At 41.5% G+C, this 22,473-nt stretch overlaps 1 protein-coding gene across 3 annotated transcripts; it reads right to left on the bottom strand.

Annotated features, from left to right (window-relative positions):
• Window positions 1-21,827, bottom strand: LOC143930799 (uncharacterized). Of its 3 annotated transcripts, none has more exons than XM_077455400.1 (2): window positions 21,366-21,512; window positions 1-498 (listed from the first exon to the last, which is right to left on the bottom strand). In XM_077455400.1, the coding sequence occupies exons 1-2, from the start codon at window positions 21,418-21,420 to the stop codon at window positions 143-145; spliced, it is 411 nt and encodes a 136-aa protein (XP_077311526.1). In that variant the 5' UTR covers window positions 21,421-21,512; the 3' UTR covers window positions 1-142. The 3 variants fall into 3 exon arrangements, 2 of the variants coding, with proteins under 2 accessions (XP_077311526.1, XP_077311525.1); XM_077455399.1 differs by lacking the exon at window positions 21,366-21,512 and adding an exon at window positions 3,545-3,713; XR_013262829.1 differs by lacking the exon at window positions 1-498 and adding an exon at window positions 16,162-17,325 and having other exon boundaries at window positions 21,366-21,827.
• Window positions 21,828-22,473: the final 646 nt, after the last annotated feature.

Here is a 22,473-nt window from a genome sequence, read left to right as displayed (position 1 = left end):
TATTGGTAAGCAAGCTATATTTTATTCTGTGTTTTCATAACTCGTCTCCACAGCGTGATTCAGAAATGAAGCAATACATTTCATCAATTGAATTTTTTTTTTTATATTAATATAACTTGGATTTTGCTTTTGATGCTCTTTATCATGTAATCTTTTTAGCTTCAGCATTTACCTCCTCCATCAATTGTTCGAATAACTCATCAAAGTTTTTTACTGGGTCTATTTTCATGAACTCTACGATTTTTTCCTCAGTAATCTTCCCATTTTTAATATCTCTGGGGATATCTGCGTGTATCTTCTTCAATAGCATCAGACTGACTGTACTGATTTCCATGTCACACAACTTGGACTTAATTTTTTTATTAAACGTTATAATTTTGTGTTTATCTTCAGGGGAGTGAAGAATGGAGCACACAGCTGTTTCTGCTTCATCCAAAGTAGCAAACAGCTCCCGCATCTTAGGAGACATGGATTTTCCATTACAGGGGTTTGAGCTGCCTGGAAGACATTAGAAAATTAGACAATTAGAAATTAGGTCAGCAAAATAGCGTCCAAGTTTGTTACAGTATATTTGCTTCACAAGAAAGTAGCTTGTTGTTATTAGCAGTTTCATACACTTTTATTAATTTATGGAAAAATTACATGATTTTTATCTCTTCAACGAATAAATAAACCCAAAAACAGCAAAGTTTCCAATCTAAAGTACATATAACAAGAAAACATTCTAATCAACCTAAAATGAAAGAGTGAATTATAGCAAAACTCCTGGCAAGAATCAAAGCATTCTAATTTTTTCTTGTTCAATATTTTTATTGAAAATTTTTCATCAAAATAACAAAACAATGGAGAAATAAATATCCCAAACCGGGAGCCAACATAGCCCTTCAGTAGGGTTTATCAAAAACAAAATTTAGGAAGATAACAGCGATGTTAATGTAACAACATATTTATAACATAACAATGCTAATTAATGCCCTGAAGGGTTGTGATAAACCATTGATCAGAGCAAATTAGTGACAATAAATTCTTTATTTGCTATAGAATAATAAGATTGAGCAGGGGTCGGCAGAGTATCAAAATCTGATTTTGTTCCAGAGGGAACAATGGAGACACGCAAGCCACCCCAACTGGGATCTAGCTGTGAACTGTACGTGTCCCCCTGATCCCCCCCGAAATTTCTGTTCTGCCCTCCGCCCCCTCCCAATTAATTAAATAAATGTAATAACTGCCTAGGTGCATTACTCCAAGTGATGTAGTTAATAATAGATGACTATTGATAAAGCATTCTAATTTTATGACTCATTATTATATGCTAGCTGCAATCATCACCATATACATTAAGAATTAAGGGCACTAACACTCATCTGCAAATGGAGGGCATGCTTTGAGGAGTTGCAGGGTCATTCATGATTTTGCATGTTTCCCACACAGTACTGTTGTGAACCAAGCCTCAAAGGAGTTGTAAAGGCAGAAGGTTTTTTTTCCTAATGCATTAGGATAAAAAACCTTCTGTGTGTAATAGCATCCCCTAATTACTTACCTGAGTCCCATCTTTCCCCAACGATGTCCACGAGTGCCTTAGCCGTTCAGGACGCTCCTCCTGATTGGCTGAGACACAGCAGCAGTGCCATTGGCTCCCAAGGCTGACATTCAAATCAGTTAGCCAATCAAGAGAGAGAAGGGGCAGGGCAGCAGCTCCGTGTCTGAATGAGCACAGGGAGCTGTGACTCGGCTCGGGCGACCCCATAGCAAGCAGCTCTTGTGGGATGTTCCTGGGGTGCAGTGGTCAGCATCTACCAAAAGTGGTCAAAGGAAGGAAAACCAGTGAACCAGCAACAGGGTCATGAATGACCAACACTTGCTAATGCACGTGGGGAGTGACGGCTGGCCCATGTAGTCTGATCCAATAAATCCAATTTCAGAAAAATAGAAAGGTGTCAGAACACAGACTGAATCACAGTTTGTTGCATATGGGGCTGCATAGGCACAGACCAGTCAAGGTGCCCATTCTAACCTTTGTCCACAGTCAACAAATGCCTACAATGGGCATATGAGCACCAGAACTAGATCAGAGGACAAGAAAGGTAGCCTTGTCTGATGTATTGAAGAATGGTTTGAGGTGTTGACTTGGCCTCCAAATTCTCCAGATCTCAATCCAATCGAGCATCTGTGGGATGTGCTAGAAAAATGAATCCAGTCTATGGAGGACCCACCTTAAAACTTATTGGACTTAAATGATCTGCTACTGACAGCTTGGTGCCAGACACCACAGCAAACCTTCAGAGGTCTAATAGAGTCCATGCCTCTATGAGTTATGATGGGTGATAATAATGTTATGGTTGATCGGTGTATATGCTGCTGGCGAGGGCAGCAGCTAAGTGAACTCTTAGCAGATTTTCAGAACTGTACAGTATATACTGAGTATGTGTATATATGTAGTCTATATATATTGTAGTGGTTTTTATTGGTGGTATGTTTTATAATTTATTACTATTGACTCTATGACTATATATCTGGGTAATAACTGATATCAGAGACTGCCCACTTACACTTACTTTTTAGTGCACACAGTGGGGAATTCAAAATCTTTGCACTCTCAAGTGATCACATTGTGACCAGTGTTTCCAACCGTCAGTATTTTTACTGCCAACCAGTAAAAAACAGGCAATTTTCCCCTGCCAGTAAAAGGAAAAAGTTGCTAGTAAAAAATATGGCTGTGATGTTCGGCTCGGTCCAGAGCCAACCGAGACCACCCGAGTGCCTACTACACTGTATTCGAGCAGCTCTGGTGGAGGCAGTGCCCGAGCGTGTCGTGTGATGTCATGGTGCAAGGGAGCCAAGCAGAGTGGCCGGAGCCTTGTGTGTGGGTCTGCAGGACAGGTTGGGAGCGGGCTGTCAGTGCTGTTTAGACTGGAGTGGACTGAAGGGACCAAGAGTCCCTTCATGTGTGTGTGTGTGCCTTCCTATTCTAATTTCTTGCCCTCCTGAGTCCCTTCCCTGAGCTACTTACTTACTATATTGAAAATAAAATAAGAAATATGTTTTTTTCCCTAATATCTACCTTAAATCACATTGCTAATTACATATTGTACTTGTTTGTAGCCTAAATACTAAAATTTGCACTTAAAACTGTCATTTTGTAACTTTTGGAAATGCCAGTAAAAACGTAGCCGTGCCAGGAATTTTTGGTGTCGTGTCAGTAAATGTCAGTCTGGTAGGATGGCAAAACTGATTGTGACCCATAATAGTTTGTGGTTCATAGCAGTGTGTGGCATTTATTACATTGACATGTAGGTCTTCTTTATGTGGGAACGTTGACATCAAAGTGTAGTAACCATACATGGAGATAAGCATTGAACACAATACCACCAATAAGAAAATGAAGGTGGGCACATACTTACCTTCAAAATTAGGATTTAATCATTTGCTGTTTTTTTTATAGTCCATGCATGGACATCCTATACTGGTTTAAATAATGCAACAACACAAAGCAACTTACAAATCAGTCTCCCTGCAGTCGGTTAAACCATGCAGTCAGTCTTACCTTGCTCAGCCCAGGTCAGAACCAGAAGAGTAAGAACAGCAACAGAATAGAACATGATTGTCAGGTGGTTTAGTTCCACCTGTTGGAAAACAGCTATTTATTGGCTTTATTTTCTCTATAGCCCATCAGAGAGGAGGAGAGGTACTGTATGTCCTCACAATTAGAGGATTAATTCCTTGGCTCTAAAATGTTAATCTTCAGTAAAATAATTATCATTTAGGAGAGAGTTTATAAATCTATATAGCAATAACATTTGTCTGAAATGATATATTTGCATATCCAACTTACTGACCTTTAGTGTGAGCAGTAATATAATGTTTCATAGTTATTAAGTGTTATGTAATGTAGCGCACCCCCTAAGGAGCCTCAATGAAACTGGGATCCCCCACCCTGCACAGCCAGGCACATTGAATTTTCACAGACACTTTTAAGACAGAGAACAGTCCGTGACTTTGTTTTTGTTATTTATTGAGTGTAAAAACGTGGATAGGGATGGCAGGTTATAGGAAGCCCACTCAACTTGACGGCACAGTGGTGTAGTGGTTAGCACTCTCACCTAGCAGTAAGAAGGGTCACTGGTTCAAATCCCAACCACGACACTACCTGCCTGGAGTTTGCATGTTCTCCCTGTGCCTGTGTGGGTTTCCTCCGGGTACTCCGGTTTCCTCCCACAATCCAAAGACATGCAGGTAGGTAAATTGGCTTCTGTTCAAAATTGGCCCTAGGATATGAATGGGGGCCTTGGATTGTGGGCTCCTTGAGGGTAGGGACCAACATCAGTGTGCAATGTACAGGGATGGGGACAATTGTAGACACTCACTCAGGTTGAACTGGATGGACTGGTGTCTTTATTCAACCTAACTAACTATGAAACTATGAAACTTAAGCAGAACTTGAGGCACACTCTTCCTTTATACAGTCTCCATATACAGCTCCACTTCTTTCTCCAGCAAACACTTGCTTGCAGAGCCCAGCTGGTTCACTATGAAAATCTGACAGGCACTAAGATTAAATGCAATGGCCCATTACAGGCAGGAAACCACGGCTCCTTGGTTGTGTAGCAAAAAAAAGATTATAGTGTCCAGCTTGTACACTTCCTCCTCTGGTTACTGATCCCAGCACCACCTCTTCAGGCACTGCCAACCCATCTGGCTGCAGCTGCCCCTTTACTAGTCTTCCAGGCTTACTTCTCCACCACAGTCCTCCAGACACTATCCAGCCCACCCAGCTGACTCTCAGGAGATCTCCCAGTAGTGATGACTGCTCCTGCTGTCCTCTCTAATTGCTTCCGTACCTCCAGGAAGGGCTTCCTCCATGTGTTATGGTAGGATCCTTCCAGCACCCAAGCCACACCCCCTCCCCAGACTAGGGTGCACCCCTGAGGGCCACGGACAGCTTCCTCAGCACTTCATCTGCATCTTCCACCAAACTCCCCTGCTGGCATGACTCATACTTATTTATGAGGTGGCCTACCCCCTGCCAGCCTTTTACTGGGGATTGGCTGAGACCCTCATAAATATTCCAAGCAGCTCTTCCTGACCTCCACCCACTATGTCTAGAACAATCTCCAATGTCCCAGAAGACAGGGTGGGGGGGGGCACCAGATAGGCTGCTAGGATGAGACATTTAGCTCCGACTCACTGAACCCTGATCCAGATTCATTCAGAAGAAAAACCTACCTTAAACCTAGCAGGGTGATAAACTCCCCCCCCCCCCCATAAAGCAGCCGTGTCCCCATCATTTGGGAACACACTCCTGAGCCCAGGAGAAAAACAGGGCATAAAAAAAGGACAGGAAAAGGGAAACAACTTGGAAGGGGCTATGTACAAATACATAGCAGTATCAAAAATATACATTTTTCTTCAAAGAACAACATATATATATATCACATGTATATCCTAGCTACAGGTCCCTGTAGCTATCATAATAGGCATGGTATAAAACATGCACTTCAGCTGGAGCACCTCCCCATAGAGGGAAGCCCTTGATGCAAACTGTAGCAACTCGGAGTCCATCAGGAAGCAGGGGGGAAAGCCATCCACAATGATACCCGTAGACAGGGCAGTCATAAGAAATTTTTGGGTCCCTTACACAGCTTTAGGCCTGTCCCGTCCCCCCCACCCCTAACATTCCCCAGGGCTTGCCCACAGGCCATCCCACCAAATCCACACAACGGTCACCTCACCTGTACACACTCAGCCCCCCTCAATCCTGTATATATGCCAGCCCCCCTCACACCTGTGTATATGTCATCCCCACCCCCACACACTTGTAATAATGCCAGCCCCCCACCTGTATATATGCCAGCCCCCCTCACACCTGTAAATATCTCAGCCCCCCAGACACCTGTATATATGCGAGCCCCCCACACACACACGCATGTGTGTATATATATATATATATACATATATATATATATATATATATATATATATATATATATATATATATATATATATATATATATATATATATATATATAATCAGCCCCCCCACACCTCTATATATGTCAGCCCCAAATATACACAAGTCTTTGGCAGTAAAGAGCTCGATGTCTGAGCTCAATGATGCAGAGAGCAGAAGAAGCTGCAAGATTGTTTCTATAGTGCACAATGTGGCTTCCCTTCACCCATCCTGCCTTCTTCTGGCCCAGGTGGGCTCCTCGGGCTCTGGGGCTCCTTACAGTTGTATCGACTGTCCCCCCTGATGGTGGCCCTGCCTGCAGAACATAGCAAAAAACACATTCCCAATTAACTTATTATCTATTTGTACATTCAGCCTGCAGGCAGAAACAAACAAGCAAAAAAACTTTTCAAAGCATTTCTGGTAGGAGGAGCCCCTCAATTTTTTTTTCAAAGTAGTGTAGCAGATGGTCAGAATCCTATTGTAACAAGTTAACTAAACTAAACCAACAGTTCCGATGTTAAGTGGTGGGTGCAACAGGCTACTGATTACCTGGTTGCATAATTTTCCTAAAGATTATCAGGTTAATGTGTATATGTTTCAAGACTACTGGAAACCTTTTTTTGCTTGCGTATGTTATTGTTCATTGTATTTCAAGTATGTTCATTGTCATTTCAAGTATATGCAGTACTGCATGTGGCCAGAGGTGGAGGGTCGCCAGAGACACTCGGAAACACTCAGACAATGAGTGTTTCCGAGTGTTTCTGAGTGTCTCCGAGCGTCACCGCCCCCCCCCCGCACCTCTAGCCACATGTGGTACTGCACACCCCAGAGGCTTGAATCCTTCTCGTCTTGCGAGACTATACTCGCAAATCGAGTCAGCTTTTTATCTTTTAAAGAAACGTTCTTATTGCGAAACACAGGTGGACTGAAATCCGGACACATAATTCAAAAACCCAAACTGTCCAGGTGAATCCCTGACAGGAGGCAACCCTACGTCAGCTCCTCTGACATTGACAAAGTGGCTCTTGTTGGGCTGTCCAGCCTTAACAACCACCACCTTATCCCTGTAAATGATTCTTCCCAGCCGCCACTCCCGCTGAATGTCCTAGAACGGGGTCCAGGCTTTTTACTTGTGTGATCCCTGCAAGGGCTTGAAGATATAGTATATAGTCCCACACTATATCATCCTCCTGCTGTACCTGAGAGTCCTCAATGACGTCCACGATGTCTGGGGGGACATAGGGGTAGTCCACACCCCACTCTATAGCTGTTCCCTGCTGCACCTTCCTTTGGAATCTTGAAAACCTTGACAGTTCCTGAGGCTTGCCTTTCCCAGGGAGAACACAAGCTTTGGGCAACTTCACTACCCATTGCCTGTTCTCAGCAGCTCTGGTCTAGGTTGTTGATGGTCTGTTCTAGAATTTCTGCTTCACACAGTCTGGCACAACTTCTCTGGTCCCTTCAGCTGAGCATGGCACACCCGTTTCATCGGACAGCAATTCCACATTCTCCTGGGAGTTTCCCACTCCTCCTCCAAACTACTATGTGCGATTAGTTTAGTACGAAACGAAAATTTGTATGAATTTCCAAAAATTAGTACAATCGTACGAATCAGAAATATGATTTTTATGCATACGAATTCAGAACGAATTACGAAATTTCGGATCCAAATTCATAACGAAAAATTCGGATTTAACGAAAAGTTAACAAACCTAAAAGTTAAAAACCCAGGAAGTCAGCACAGCACTCATGCTCATAATGATAAATTCATCATAACGAAAATTCGTAATTATTACGAAAAGTTAATGAACCTAAAAGTTAAAACCCCAGGAAGTCAGCACAGGGATGGTAGGAACCCTATGGGAATTTCTATGCTTACGAATTTCATACGAAATACGAAATTTCATTACCGAATTTCGGAATTTCGAATCCAAATTAACAGAAACATGACTGGTGTTTTGTTGACCAATCAGAGGAAGTCAGCACAGCACAGGAATGGTGGGAACCCCTCATAATGATAAATTCATCATAATGAACTTTCGTTATTTTAACAAAAAGTTAACAAAACGAAAGTTTAAAAACCCAGGAAGTCAGCACAGCACAGGGATGGTGGGAGTCCCTCATAATGATAAATTCATCATAATGAACTTTCGTTATTTTAACAAAAAATTAACGTAACTAAAGTTTAAAAACCCAGGAATTCAGCACAGCACAGGGATGGTGGGAACCCCTCATAATGGGCACAGTGGGTGTACACTCAGACCTGGGAACCCTATGGGAATTTCTATGCTTACAAATTACATACAAAATACGAAATTTCGTTAATGAATTTGGGATCCAAATTAACAGAAACATGACTGGTGTTTTGTTCACCAATCAGAGGAAGTCAGCACAGCACAGGGATGGTGGGAACCCCTCATAATGATAAATTCATAATAACAAACTTTCGTTATTTAACAAAAAGTTTACGAATCTAACGAAAATTCGTATTTCGTACGAATCCGAATTACGAAATACGATTTATTTTTCTGTACGGAACGAAACGAAACAAATTTTTTGATGGCACCCATGACTAGCTACTATGGAATGATCACTCTGCAACATCTTCATCCTAGAGCCCAAATTCCACCTGTAGTCTGGGCGACCCCCAGTCTATGCACCCACTACTGCTGCTCCCTACTAGCTCACCTGAAGATGAGCAGTCTTCCAACACTGGCTCCTTCCAGGTGGGGTTAACAGGGTGTACGGGTGCAGCCAGCTTTTCAGGGACAGCTTCCTAATCAGACTACAAACCGAGGCAGACTTCCAGCTTTTTTCCCCGATGTCGCTTATTTTCACAGGGGAGTCACCAGCCTCAGACACAACCCCGCCTTTAGCAGTCAGTTCAAGGCCAATTCTGGCCTTTCTGCGGCTGTTCCTGGCAGAGACCTGACCTCAGATCCACACTGAAGATGAGTGGCGCAGGGATGGACTGGCCACCGGGACTACCGGGAGTATCCCGGTGGGCCGATGACTCAGTGGGCTGGTTTACAGTGACAGCCGAGTCTCTGCACTCCTCTGCTTATGAGAGTATAAGCGAGGACCTGCTCCGCTCCTCCCACACATCAACCCGCCAATCAGCAGGTAGTGTAACCCTCCCCAGCTCGCCACATTTGAATACACAGGTGCTGGAGCGGGGCTGAATGGGGGCAGAGGAAGGAGAAACACACTGTATCTAAAGCCTATGAGATACAAGAAGGTATGACCACAGCTACAGCAAAACCAGTCCTACAGCACACAGAGCACTAGCTGAATGGGAACAAGAGCGTGGGACTAGGGAGCAATGTTACATGTACACTGGCTGCAGTGTCTTCCAGAAATCAATGCCTTAGGGCAATGTGCAGGTTACTGATCTGTCCTCTCTTCTCCCTCTTGTCTTGCTCTGTACTTTTTTTTTTTTTTATAGCTGGTTTACCTGCACACTGATAAGATCTGCTGGGCACATTCTCTGTCTGTTGATAGTGTGACACATGGCTGGCTGTTAACCATTTCAGCTTCTTTTCAGTTATTTATCCAGAGCTCTGTGTGTACTACACAGTTTCTGTGATGTTTTTTGGAAGAATGTACTGCTAGTTCAGGCTAGAAGACCCATTAACTGTTTATTGTCCTCCACTAATCCTGATCAGTTCACTGTTTGTAAGACAATTTGTATTTTGGAAATTGGATGTGCTGCTGTCTTCTGTCACATGGATGTACTTTCAAAGGAAGATTACTGACTTGATCTTGCAGAACTGTTTTAAATACAGTGGAGCAACCCTGTGACACATTACACTTTTACACTGGGTTCAGACATGTCTACAGTCTCTAACCATCTCCTGTAGTATGTCTGCAGTCTCTGACCATCTCCTGTAGTATGTCTGCAGTCTCTGACCATCTTCTGTATCATGTCTGCAGTCTCTGACCATCTCCTGTACCATGTCCCCAGTCTGACCATCTCCTGTATCATGTCTGCAGTCTCTGACCATCTCCTGTACTATGTCTGCAGTCTCTGACCATCTCCTGTACTATGTCTGCAGTCTCTGATCATCTCCTGTAGTATGTCTGCAGTCTCTGACCCTCTCCTGTAGTATATGTCTGCAGTCTCTGATCATCTCCTGTACCATGTCCGTAGTCTCTGACCATCTCCTGTACCATGTCCGCAGTCTCTGACCATCTCCTGTACCATGTCCACAGTCTCTGACCATCTCCTGTACCATGTCCCCAGTCTGATCATCTCCTGTATCATGTCTGCAGTATCTGACCATCTCCTTTACTATATCTGCAGTCTCTGACCATCTCCTATATCATGTCTACAGTCTCTGACCATCTCCTGTATCATGTCTACAGTCTTTAACCATCTCCTGTAGTATGTCTGCAGTCTCTGACCATCTCCTGTAGTATGTCTGCAGTCTCTGACCATCTCCTGTATCATGTCCGCAGTCTCTGACCATCCCCTGTAATATGTCCGCAGTCTCTGACCATCTCCTGTACCATGCCCCCAGTCTGCCCATCTTCTGTATCATGTCTGCAGTCTCTGCCCATCTCCTGTAGTATGTCTGCAGTCTCTGACCATCTCCTGTATCATGTCTGCAGTCTCTGACCATCTCCTGTATCATGTTCACAGTCTCTGACCATCTCCTGTACCATGCCCCCAGTCTGACCATCTTCTGTATCATGTCTGCAGTCTCTGGCCATCTCCTGTAGTATGTCTGCAGTGGGCCAGTCTGGATAAAGTCCAGGGCCAAATTTTTTTCCCAGTCCAGCCCTGCTTGGTAAGCAGCTCGTTGCAGTGCCCACACCTGATTACTGCGGTAGGCCTCCTGCAGCCAGGACAGATCAAGCACAGCCTCTCCGTCCAGTCGATCAACCCAAGGTTGAATCCCCCTCGATGCTCCAACTGGACACTGGTGTCCACCAATGTCACCTCCTGCATGTCAGGCAACGAGCTCAGCACTGGGTACACACACATGCACCCTATGTTATCTTGCTCTTTTCTCTCTCTCTGCAAGCAGAGCATTTTGGGTCTACTCTGGGATGTGGCTCTGCCCCCAAGCTTCCAGACTGGCTGGCGCCCGCAGCTCTGGTAAGCAGGCCTGCTCACGCATGCTCTGCTGTAACCCCTTCTTGGCTGAATTTAAGTTTGCAGGCACAGACAGCATGCTGGTGGTTAATACATGCACAATGATACCTGCAGAACTTGCCACTCAGCATCGACTGTGCCCAAGCAACTGGGAGCAAATGTCAGCAAGCATCTATTGTGGTTGCCGCAAGCAACAGCGAAGTGTGTAACATGTCTCACACTGTTTTTAGCAGGCTTTGGACAGTCCTTAACATCAGCTGTGGTTGGGCAACTGATAGACCCCCTCATGTAAATACCTACTGGCTTACCTGATCACCATGGGCAATAGTAGATAGCAACAACATTTCGGTGTACTCTTTACTGTTCTCAGCAGGACAATGCAGCATGCAGTCACTTTTTCCAGCTTCATGCAGATCACTGGACATTTTGTAATCCATGGGTGTGATTGCCCGCTGTGGATGCCACAGGTGACAGCACATAGCTCAGTTCTCACTGAGTAGCACACTTTTAACACAAGTGTCCATCCCAGCCTCGGTTGGGTGCAACTGGGTATGTTGTGCAGCACTGGCTCGGCAGCAACTGTTCCAGTTGCTATGGACAAATGGCCCTTGGTTTAGGTAGCTGATTTTAACCCTAAAAGTGGTCTTGAAAGCAAAGCGTCCTCTGTTCCACTGAACAGTCGGGACCAAGTTGGTTGTACTTTAGGGGGAACTTCAAATGTGGCAAAATAGATTGCGACTATTGTCGCCACATTAAAAAGGGTAAATGTGTTCAGTCCTGTGTTAATGGGAAAACCTTTGACATTTCTTCTTTCATCCATTGTAATAACCAATTTTTGGTGTACTTGATCACCTGTGAGATCTGTCATATTCAATATGTGGGACGAACCATATGCTGATTAAAGGATAGGCTGTATGATCACTTGTATGACATAGAAAAGAATAGGCCAACTAATGTGGTGAGACATTGGAATCTCATACATTATAAAGATACTACCAGCCTCTCCATACAGGGCATTGAGAGAATTATTGCTCCCAAAAGAGGGGGTAGCAGATTCCAGATACTTTGCAAACGTGAAGTATACTGCATATTCTCTCTAGACATGAGAATTCCGTCAGGCTTGAACTTTGAGTGGGATGTGTCCCACTATTATGATTGCCATTATTGCCTGACCATTCTCTCCCCTTTTCTTCCCGTCTTCCTGTTTAGTTATACCATTTTTAAATTTGTTGGCCCAGGCATTGCGTTCCTTAAAGTGGATGTAAAGCCACTCTCATCCTTTCTAAACTACTGCAATATTGGTTATCTAGAAGGATATACATGCCTCCTGCATGTATACTTATCTGTCAAATGTCTCCCCTCTGTCTGCTATGAGACCCAAAAAACTGCAGATTCTGTGGGTGGGTCTATTTTCCAGGGCTCAGTGGGTGGAGTCGTGATGTCAGTAGACTTCCCGCCCACCTCTACACTCCCCTTATCAACATGCATTTTCTCCTGTGTATTTCTTACACTGAACTTCTGCTATGATCACTAACATCCAGTCAAAACCCAAAAAAGTCCCCACATGACTTCAGCATGCCAAATCATGCAGAGTTGTGGATCAGCCAATACTTGCAGAGCTGCTGAAGAAAGGAGTGGGGGTGGGAATTAAAAAATAATGCATGTCTTAGGCTAGTGCATGAGATATGTAAATCACCTGTCAATCACAGCAAGGGGGAAGAACAAGAAACGTTTTCACAGATTGTCCATTTTATTTCACTGAAAAAAGATATGAGGATTGCTCAGAGCTGGATTAACTCTTTGTGGCAAGACTGGGCACAGCTGATCTGAAATCCCATACTCTATATTGTGCCAGACAAAAAAAAATAAAACATTTCGGGTTTACATCCACTTTAAGTGGACAGGTCGCTTGGCCAAACAAATTCTCATGTATACTATACTCTGATTAATGGATGGAATATATATATATATATATATATATATATATATATGCATTCACACACCTGCTTTTTGTCCTCAATATTTTATGAGAAATTTAAAAATATGGCATCACTTTAGAGCATGTGAATGGCCGGTGTGGGTTTGTGTGTCTTTACACATGATAAGTGCGCTTCCAGGTAACGGCTGCACACCATCATGACCACCGTCTCAACAACTTCAAGTAATTGTTTACAATGGATTAATTAGTGTCGGTGTGCAATCGATGCATGTATGGACGTGAACATCGTTTTATCACACATTTATCAATGCCCATGTTCCTTTTGTTTATTGGCACTATGGTTGACTTAGTCAACCTATTTGCCTTGTAGTTACATATTCATCTATTTTATCTGTTTATCCATTCACATAAATGTATGAAAGCTGGATATTCACTTTAAGATGCTTTGTAGTCTCTGAACAGGAATCAGTGAGAGTTGTTCTTCAATTGGTTTAAACTGAGTCTGATAACATCATACTCACTTGAATCTCTTTTGTTTTATGGGCAGTTGTTCCTCACATTTTTCACGGAATGCTCCTGACCGGGAACCCCAAATACACTTAATATACCCTATATATGAGGTCTAATAGATCATAATTAATTGATCAATTCAAATGAGTTCCATTCATTTGGGTATCAGAGAGTAGGACTGCTCAGTAGGCACATTATAGAACCATGTACAGATGTTTTTTTTTTTACATTCATTTGTGCAGGGATTCATGTATATCGATTTACTTATTTTCAGGTCTCGACACATGTTATGCGACACTTCCATCTCAGAGTTTCCCCTCAATTTACATTTCTAATAGGCTCCATTTACATTCCTTTTCTTTTCTCCCGCCTTATTAATAAATGGATTAGTTAGCCCATTCACGGGTCTACACATCCACTACATAAACTGCGGGACAGCTAGGGAATTGCATCGCACGATGCCTAATTACAGGTGGCTGCATAATGACCAAGAGAGGTGTTCACTTTTGTGTGCGGTTGAGGGATCACCGGGTTGGTGTTCCCCTCTGAGTCACATATTTATGTCCATATAACTTTCTTTGTACATCCATAAACCGCTTTTGTTTTGAGATTGTGCAATGCATATTCATCAACTTGTAAATATCCTATTAGTATTTAGTGTGAACTCGCACACATATGAATATAAAGTTAGACATACAGGTTATTATCTAAATATCTTTCATTACTTTATCATTAATTAGAACATATCATTTGCACTATCTATTAATATCCCATCATATATAATCACAAATATATTGAATCATAATTTTGTTTATTTTACACATATTCGATATGGAGTATAAATTCAGATAATCGACTTTTGTGTACAGATTTTGTTATGTCTGTCCCCATTATTTAGATTTCTGGTATGAAACTGTTTTCCAGTTTGTTTTTATACTCACGTTCATATTTATATATGTATATGGATAGAAACATGGATACATTCACGTTTTATTAATTTCACGTTTACTTATTTCACTTTATTGTATACACTTTACCTTACACACGTTTATCAAATAGGATTTCACTATTTTTATTCATTTATTTTCACATGGTTGATCCATTTCACATTCTTTTACGATCACTATTTTTATCCTCATTTGGTCGATTTATTTATCAATTCATTATTCGCCACTACAAATATACACAATTATTTCATTTTATTTTTACACATTAGTCTATCTATTGGCTTACACATTACACGATCACAGTTTAGTTTGAGATTGATTGTCTGGTGACATGTGTTGACGCCTTATGTAATTTGTCTTACCTGATAGGGCTGACATTTCAGCTGGTCGATTAACTGAATAATTATTCAGCCACATGGTTTACTACAAACAGTATACAGTTGTCATTCATTCTAGTGATTGTTAGCTATGAGTAAGCACTTTGCTTAGTGTGAAACGCGTCAGTGCTTTTCTGTATTGCTTTGCTGTGGCTTGTACAGTGTGATCCCAATGTTTCAATAAAAGGCACGAGAAATTTTCTTTGGAGTGCGGCTGTCCAGAGTTTTCTACTCATCTTTATTTGCTACACGCATTTGCCAGCACCTGGGGCTCTTCATTCCTAGAGGAAAAACTTTTTGTTTCAGTGGACCTGCCTGGAGCGGTGGTAACCCCCTCTCTCTGGATTTCTGGACTTGTGCTCATGGGCGTGTAAAGGCAGGTGTCCCAATAATTTTGGTAATATAGTGTATCTCCTTTTTTTTTTTTTTTATAAATCTGACCTAAAATAATAAAAAGCAAAACTAAAAAAAAAAAAAAACGTTTTTTTTATTTAGATCTATATTCTTTGCTATTACCATAACTTACTAATGTAGACAAACCAAAATAATCTATCCTGCTCCTGACGATCACAGCTATACCACATATGTGAATGCTATTTGTTGTTTGTACAAAAACTGAGATATAAAAGCCTTAACTTTGCCTCTGAAGAAGCCGACCTGTGTCAACCAATCCGGCTATTTTAGCATTCACCCGCTCTCCTCTTAGGCTTTGGTGATCCATTATGGTCTGGGATCTACAAATAAGGAAGAGTCATCCACCCCATTGAAGTTTGGACCTAAACTCCTTCAGGCATCTGTCATGGATAAGTATACTATGCATAGAACATTTAATGACAATCCGATTATATGACACATATGGCTTTTGCACCTTTTTTGATAGCTAAGGCATTGAGGACTAATCTTCAAAGTGGTGATTGAATGTGTTTATTATGTGTAACCTGGAACTTTTACTGGTGTGCGAGGGAGATGCTTATTACGTTCACACACATACTCTGGCTGTCAGAAACACAAGACAAGGCTACTTGCCTGTAAAGTCAAGATAATCTTATATAGTCAGTGAATATATACCCTCCTCTGGACCACATTACCCCCCGATTCCTAATAAGGGGGTTTTATCAGTATATGTCAACCAAGAATTTTTCCCTTCTCCACCATATACCTTGGACTGCCCAGATTTTCCCCTGTTTTGCTTGACAGGCATACTATTCCCAGATAGGTGCCACGGACTGGGGTCTACATGCATATAATCTTCCCCTGTGACTAATCCTCAGTCCTATTCAACACTTCTGTTTGAGATCATCTTTTATTGTACCTAATTTATTTGTCATTATATATATATATATATATATATATATATATATATATATATATATATATGTGCTAACTAAATGGGTACATTTTATATGTTTATTATGAGAGTGAGGTGGATGTATGATGTCACCGTATGGTTTTGGCACCCTTTGCACTTGCATGTTTTTTTTTTTATACCAACAATAAAATGATGATTTCGTTTAGCCCAGTGAGTGCATTATATTCCCCCTGGTGAGGAGATTTCTCTTTACTTCCTGTCCCATAGCTAAAACAGGAAGTGAGAGGAAATCCCTCCAAAGTGAAGAAATCCAGGGTTGCCATCAGAACTAACCTCCCCATTGGAAGATTCCCCTCAATTACTGTTCTGGGGAAACCATAAATTTGGGATATTTTTTGAAAGTTTCACTTTTTTGTGAAAACCGTAAACAAGCTGAATCTCCGTCAGACACTGATAAAAAAACTGCCAGGTGTTCTATTCACTCTCCACTCTATCAAAAAGGAAAAAACATACCTTTTTTGGTGATTCTAAGCCAGCTGAGACAATTTTTGAACCCCTTGACAGGATCACTTTCAGAGCAATAGATGCTATAGTATAGATGTTTAAAATCAGAGAAAAGAAAATTGTCCTTTAGGTACCGATTGGATTCTAATTCTTAGTACATCTTAGAAAATCTCATTAGATGCTATTGGTAAGCAAGTTATATTTTATTCTGTGCTTCATAACTCATCACCACAGTGTGGTTCAGAGATGAAGCAATACATTTCCTAATTTTTTCCTAATTTTTTTATTTTTTATTTATAATAATATAACTTGGATTTTGCTTTTGATGCTCTTTATCATGTAAACGCTTTAGCTTCATCATTTACTGCTTCCATCACCTTTTCAAATACAAAATCAAAGTGTTTTATTGGGTCTACTTTCAAGAACTCTATGATTTTTTCCTCAGTAATTTTCCCTTCTTTAATATATTTGGGTATTTGTATGTGTTTCTTCCTCAATAGCATCAGATTGATTGTACTGATTTCCATGTCACACAACTTGGACTTCATTTTTTTATTAAACGTTATAATTTTGTGTTTATCTTCAGGGGAGTGAAGAATGGAGCACACAGCTGCTTCTGCTTCATCCAACGTAGCAAACAGCTCCCGCATCTTAGGAGACATGGATTTTCCATTACAAGGGTTTGAGCTGCCTGGAAGACATTAGAAAATTAGACAATTAGAAATTAGGTCAGCAAAATTGTGTCCAAGTTTGTTACAGTATATTTGCTTCACAAGAAAGTACTTTGTTATTATTAGCAGTTTCATACACTTTTATTAATTTATGTAGAAATGACATGATTTTTATCTCTTCAATGAATAAATAAACCCAAAAACAGCAAAGTTTCCAATCTAAAGTACATATAACAAGAAAACATTCTAATCAACCTAAAATGAAAGTGAAAATTATAGCAAAACTCCTGGCAAGAATCAAAGCATTCTAATTTTATGGCTCATTATTATATGCTAGCTGCAATCATCACCATATACATTAAGAATTAAGGGCACTACCATGCATCTGCAAATGGAGGGCATGCTTTGAGGAGTTGCAGGACCATTCATGATTTTGCATGTTTCCCACACAGTACTGTTGTGAACCAAGCCTCAAAGGAGTTGTAAAGGCAGAAAGTTTTTTATCCTAATGCATTCTATGCATTAGGATAAAAAACCTTCGGTGTGTAATAGCATCCCCTGCATCCCCTAATTACTTACCCGAGTCCCATATTTCCCCAACGATGTCCACGAGTGCCTTAGCCATCCAGGACACTCCTCCTGATTGGCTGAGACACAGCAGCAGTGCCATTGGCTCCCAAGGCTGTCAATCAAAGTCAGTTAGCCAGTCAAGAGAAAAGGGGCAGGGCAGCAGCTCCGTGTCTGAATGAGCACAGGGAGCTGTGACTCGGCTCGGGAGACCCCATAGCAAGCTGCTTGATGTGGGGGGCACCCAACAAGAGGAAGGGGCCAGGAGAAGTGAAGAGCAACCCGAGAAGAGGAGGATTCAGGCTGCTTTGTGCAAATCCACTGCATAGAGGAGGTAAGTGCTTCATGTTTGTTATTTAAAAAAAAACTAATAAAATAAAAACACGAGACTTTACAATCATTTCAACGTTTCTAAATTCCTGGTAATGGTATTCACTTTTTTTATTCTGTGCCCACAGTAAACTGTGGCAACTTTTTGAGCCACATATCCATTGTTACCCTGCTCCATAACACCAATAAAGCTTTAAGCTCCATGCACACTGAAGCTCATAAATGGCCGTATTTGGGAGTTTGGGCGTTTTTTTTTTTTAACAGCCCATAAACTCCCCTCTATGTTATCCTATGTGTTCATGCACACATGGAAGTTTTTGGATGTTTATCAGCAGTGGAGTTTATGGGCTGTTGTCTGAACGCCCTAAAATCGCATTCTGGAGCTGTTTTTCTGACCATAAAAAATGCCTAAAAATTATAAACGCTGATAAACGTTGAGAAACGCGGCTCACCGGCGGTTTTTACAGTTTTTTTGATCCATTGAAGAAAAATAAAAAAATAAAAAATTCTTTAAAAAAAAAACAAAATACTAACGTGGAAAAACGCTAATAAACGTTAAACTTTGAAAGACTCAAAACTACTGGTGTTTTTATAAGGTTAACGTCCAATGTGCATGGAGCCTTAAAGTGAGAGTATGTAGCTTCTTTATCTCCTTGCCTATGTTCCAGGCTAAGCTGGTGCCAAGAATTTTAACAAATAGTTTAATAGGAAATGTTTATTTTATTATGCTCAATGTGTTAAACTAAAAAATGCTGAAAGTTTAATACTACATTGAGGTATGGTTCACGTCTATAATTTAACGTTTTTATGTATTTTCAATGTGAACTTAAAATCCAGACAAATAAGAGCCCTCCCCCTACTATAATTTTTTTATTTTTAAAAGTTTGACACTAGTACAGGTTCCCCATGAATGAAAGTTTTCAGCTTTCCATGCATTTTGTTTGACAATAGCTTGCTATTAACCCCAAAAAGAGCCTAACTTGAATCAATCAGTTGAATTGAGCCCCATAGGAATCATTTTGATTTAATGCTACCGAAAAAAAACTACCTATAGTACTTTATGTAAAAAAAAGTATGGCCACTGAAAATAAACTGCATTTTAATTATAAAGTGAACCTTTGCCCTTCAACAAAAAATTAAAACATTTGCTTACCTCCCCTCCTCCCAAGCACGACATACTCCCCTTTCGTCACTTCCACATGATGAGTACACCAATCAGTCATAACATAATGACGATTGACAGGTAAAGTGAATAACATTGATTATCTTGTTACAATGGCCTTTGAAAGAGGGTGGGATATATTAAGCAACAAGTGAAAATGTTGTCCCTAAAGATGATGTGTTGAAAACAGAAAAAACGGGCAAACGTAAAGATTTCACTGACTTTGGCAATAGGCCAAATTGTAATGACTAAATGACTGTATCAGAGAAACTGAAAAACTGCAGCTCTTGTGGGATGTTCCTGGGGTGCAGTGGTCAGCATCTACCAAAAGTGGTCAAAGGAAGGAAAACCAGTGAACCAGCAACAGGGTCAGGGATGACCAACACTTGTTGCACGTGGGGAGCAAAGGCTGGCCCATGTAGTCTGATCCAATAAATCCAATTTCATAAAAAGTGAATGTTGGTTCCAATAGAAAGGTGTCAGAACACAGACTGAACACAGGTTGTTGCATTTGGGGCTGTATAGCCACAGACCAGTCAAGGTGCCCATTCTAACCTGTGTCCACAGCCAACAAATGCCTACAATGGGCATATGAGCATCAGAACTAGACCAGAGGACAAGAGAAAAAGGTAGCCTTGTCTGATGACTTGAAGAATGGTTTGAGGTGGACCTCAATCCAGGAAATTTTTGGTGTCGTGTCAGTAAATGTCAGTCTGGTAGGTTGGCAACACTGATTGTGACCCATAATAGTTTGTGGTACATAGAAGTGTGTGGCATTTATTACATTGACATGTAGGTCTTTTTTATGTGGGAATGTTGACAGCAAAGTGTAGTACCGATATATGGAGATAAACATTAACCGCTTCCCGTTCGCCTCACGCCCATATACGTCAGCAGAACGGCACGTACAGGCAGAATCACGTACCTGTACGTTGCCCTTTAGGAGGCGGCGGGGCGCGCGCACCCGCGGAAAACTCCTTGAGTGCGGTCGCAAGTCCCGCGGACTTGATCGCTGTGGGGAAGAGGAAGAACAGGGAGGTGCTAACATAAACAAGCATCTCCCTGTTCTGCCTAGTAACAGTGAGAGTGATGTCTGCTCCCTGTGATTGGAGCAGAGATCAGTGATGTGTAATTACAGCCAGGCCCCCCACAGTTAGTAACACGCCCCTAGGACACACTTAACCCCTACACTGCCACCTAGTGGTTAACCCCTTCACTGCCAGTGTCATTTACACAGGCATCAGTGCATTTGTATAGCACTGTATAAATGACAATGGTCCCAAAAATGTGTCAAAAATGTGTTTGCCATAATGTTGCAGTCACGATAAATGCTGATCGCCGCCATTAAAAAATTTTTTTTATATAAAAATGCCATAAAACTATCCCCTATTTTGTAAATGCTATAACTTTTGTGCAAACCAATCAATAATTTGATTGCGATATTTATTTACCAAAAATATGTAGAAGAATATGTATCGGCCAAAACTGAGGAAATTTTTTTTTTTATAGATTTTTGGGGGATATTTATTATAGCAAAATGTAAAAAATAATGTGTTTTTTTTTCAAAATTGACGCCCTTTTTTATTTATAGCGCAAAAAATAAAAAACGCAGGGGTGATCAAATACCAACAAAAGAAAGCTCTATTTGTGGGAAAAAAAGGACGCCAATTTTGTATGGGAGCCACGTCGCACAATCGCGCAATTGTCAGTTAAAGCGACGCAGTGCCGAATCACAAAAAGTGCTCTGGTCAGGAAGGGGGTAAATTCTTCCGGGGCTGAAGTGGTTAAACACCATACAACCAATAATAAAAAGAAGGTGGACACATACTTACCTTCCAAATGAGGATTTAATCATTTGCTGTTTTTTATAGTCCATGCATGGACATCCTGTATTGGTTTAAATAATGCAACAACCTGCTCTATGGTTCTCTACACATAAAACACAAAGCAACTTACAAATCAGTCTCCTTGCAGTCGGTTAAACCATACAGTCAGTCTTACCTTGCTCAGCCCAGGTCAGAGCCAGAAGAGTAAGAACAGCAACAGAATAGAACATGATTGTCCGGTGGTTTAGTTCCACCCTTGAAAAACAGCTATTTATTGGCTTTCTTTTCTCTATAGACCATCAGAGAGGAGGAGAGGTACTGTATGTCCTCACAATTTGAGGATTAATTCCTTGGCTCTAAAATGTTAATCTTCAGTAAAATAATTATCATTTAGGAGAGAGTTTATAAATCTATATAGCAATTAACATTTGTCTCAAATAATATATTTGCATATCCAACTTATTGACCTTTAGTGTGAGCAGTAATATAATGTTTCATAGTTATTAAGTGTTATGTAATGTAGCGCACCCCCTAAGGAGCCTCAATGAAACTGGGATCCCCCACCCTGCACAGCCAGGCACATTGAATTTTCGCAGACACTTTTAAGACAGAGAACAGTCCGTGACTTTGTTTTTGTTATTTATTGAGTGTAAAAACATGGATAGGGATGGCAGGTTATAGGAAGCCCACTCAACTTAAGCAGAAATTGAGGGACACTCTTCCTTTATACAGTCTCCATATCTAGCTCCACTTCTTTCTCCAGCACACACTTGCTTGCAGAGCCCAGCTGGATCACTATGAAGATCTCACAGGCACCAAGATTAAATGCAATGGCCCAGTACAGGCAGGAAACCAAGTGTCCAGCTTGTACTCTTCCTCCTGTGTCTACTGATCCCAGCACCACCTCTTCAGGCACTGCCAACCCATCTGGCTGCACCTGCCCCTTTACTAGTCTTCCAGGCTAACTTCTTCACCACAGTCCTCCAGACACTGTCCAGCCCACCCAGCTGACTCTCAGGAGATCTCCCAGTAGTGATGACTACTCCTGCTGTCCTCTCTCCTTGCTCCCGTACCTCCAGGAAGGGCTTCCTCCGTGTGTTTTGGTAGGATCCTACCAGCACCCAAGCCTCATCCCCTCCCCCTCACCAGACTAAGGTGCACCCCTGAGGGCCATGGACAGCCTCCTCAGCACTCCATCTGCATCTTCCACCCAACTCCCCTGCTGGCATGACTCATGCCTATTTATGAGGTGGCCTACCCCCGCCAGGCTTTTACTGGGGATT

Source organism: Lithobates pipiens, unplaced genomic scaffold (assembly GCF_037356315.1).
Source record: "Lithobates pipiens isolate NorthernLeopardFrog02 unplaced genomic scaffold, aLitPip1_a1.2 Scaffold_25, whole genome shotgun sequence".
Classification (NCBI taxonomy): domain Eukaryota; kingdom Metazoa; phylum Chordata; class Amphibia; order Anura; family Ranidae; genus Lithobates; species Lithobates pipiens.
This window is presented reverse-complemented; position numbering and strand designations above follow the sequence as displayed.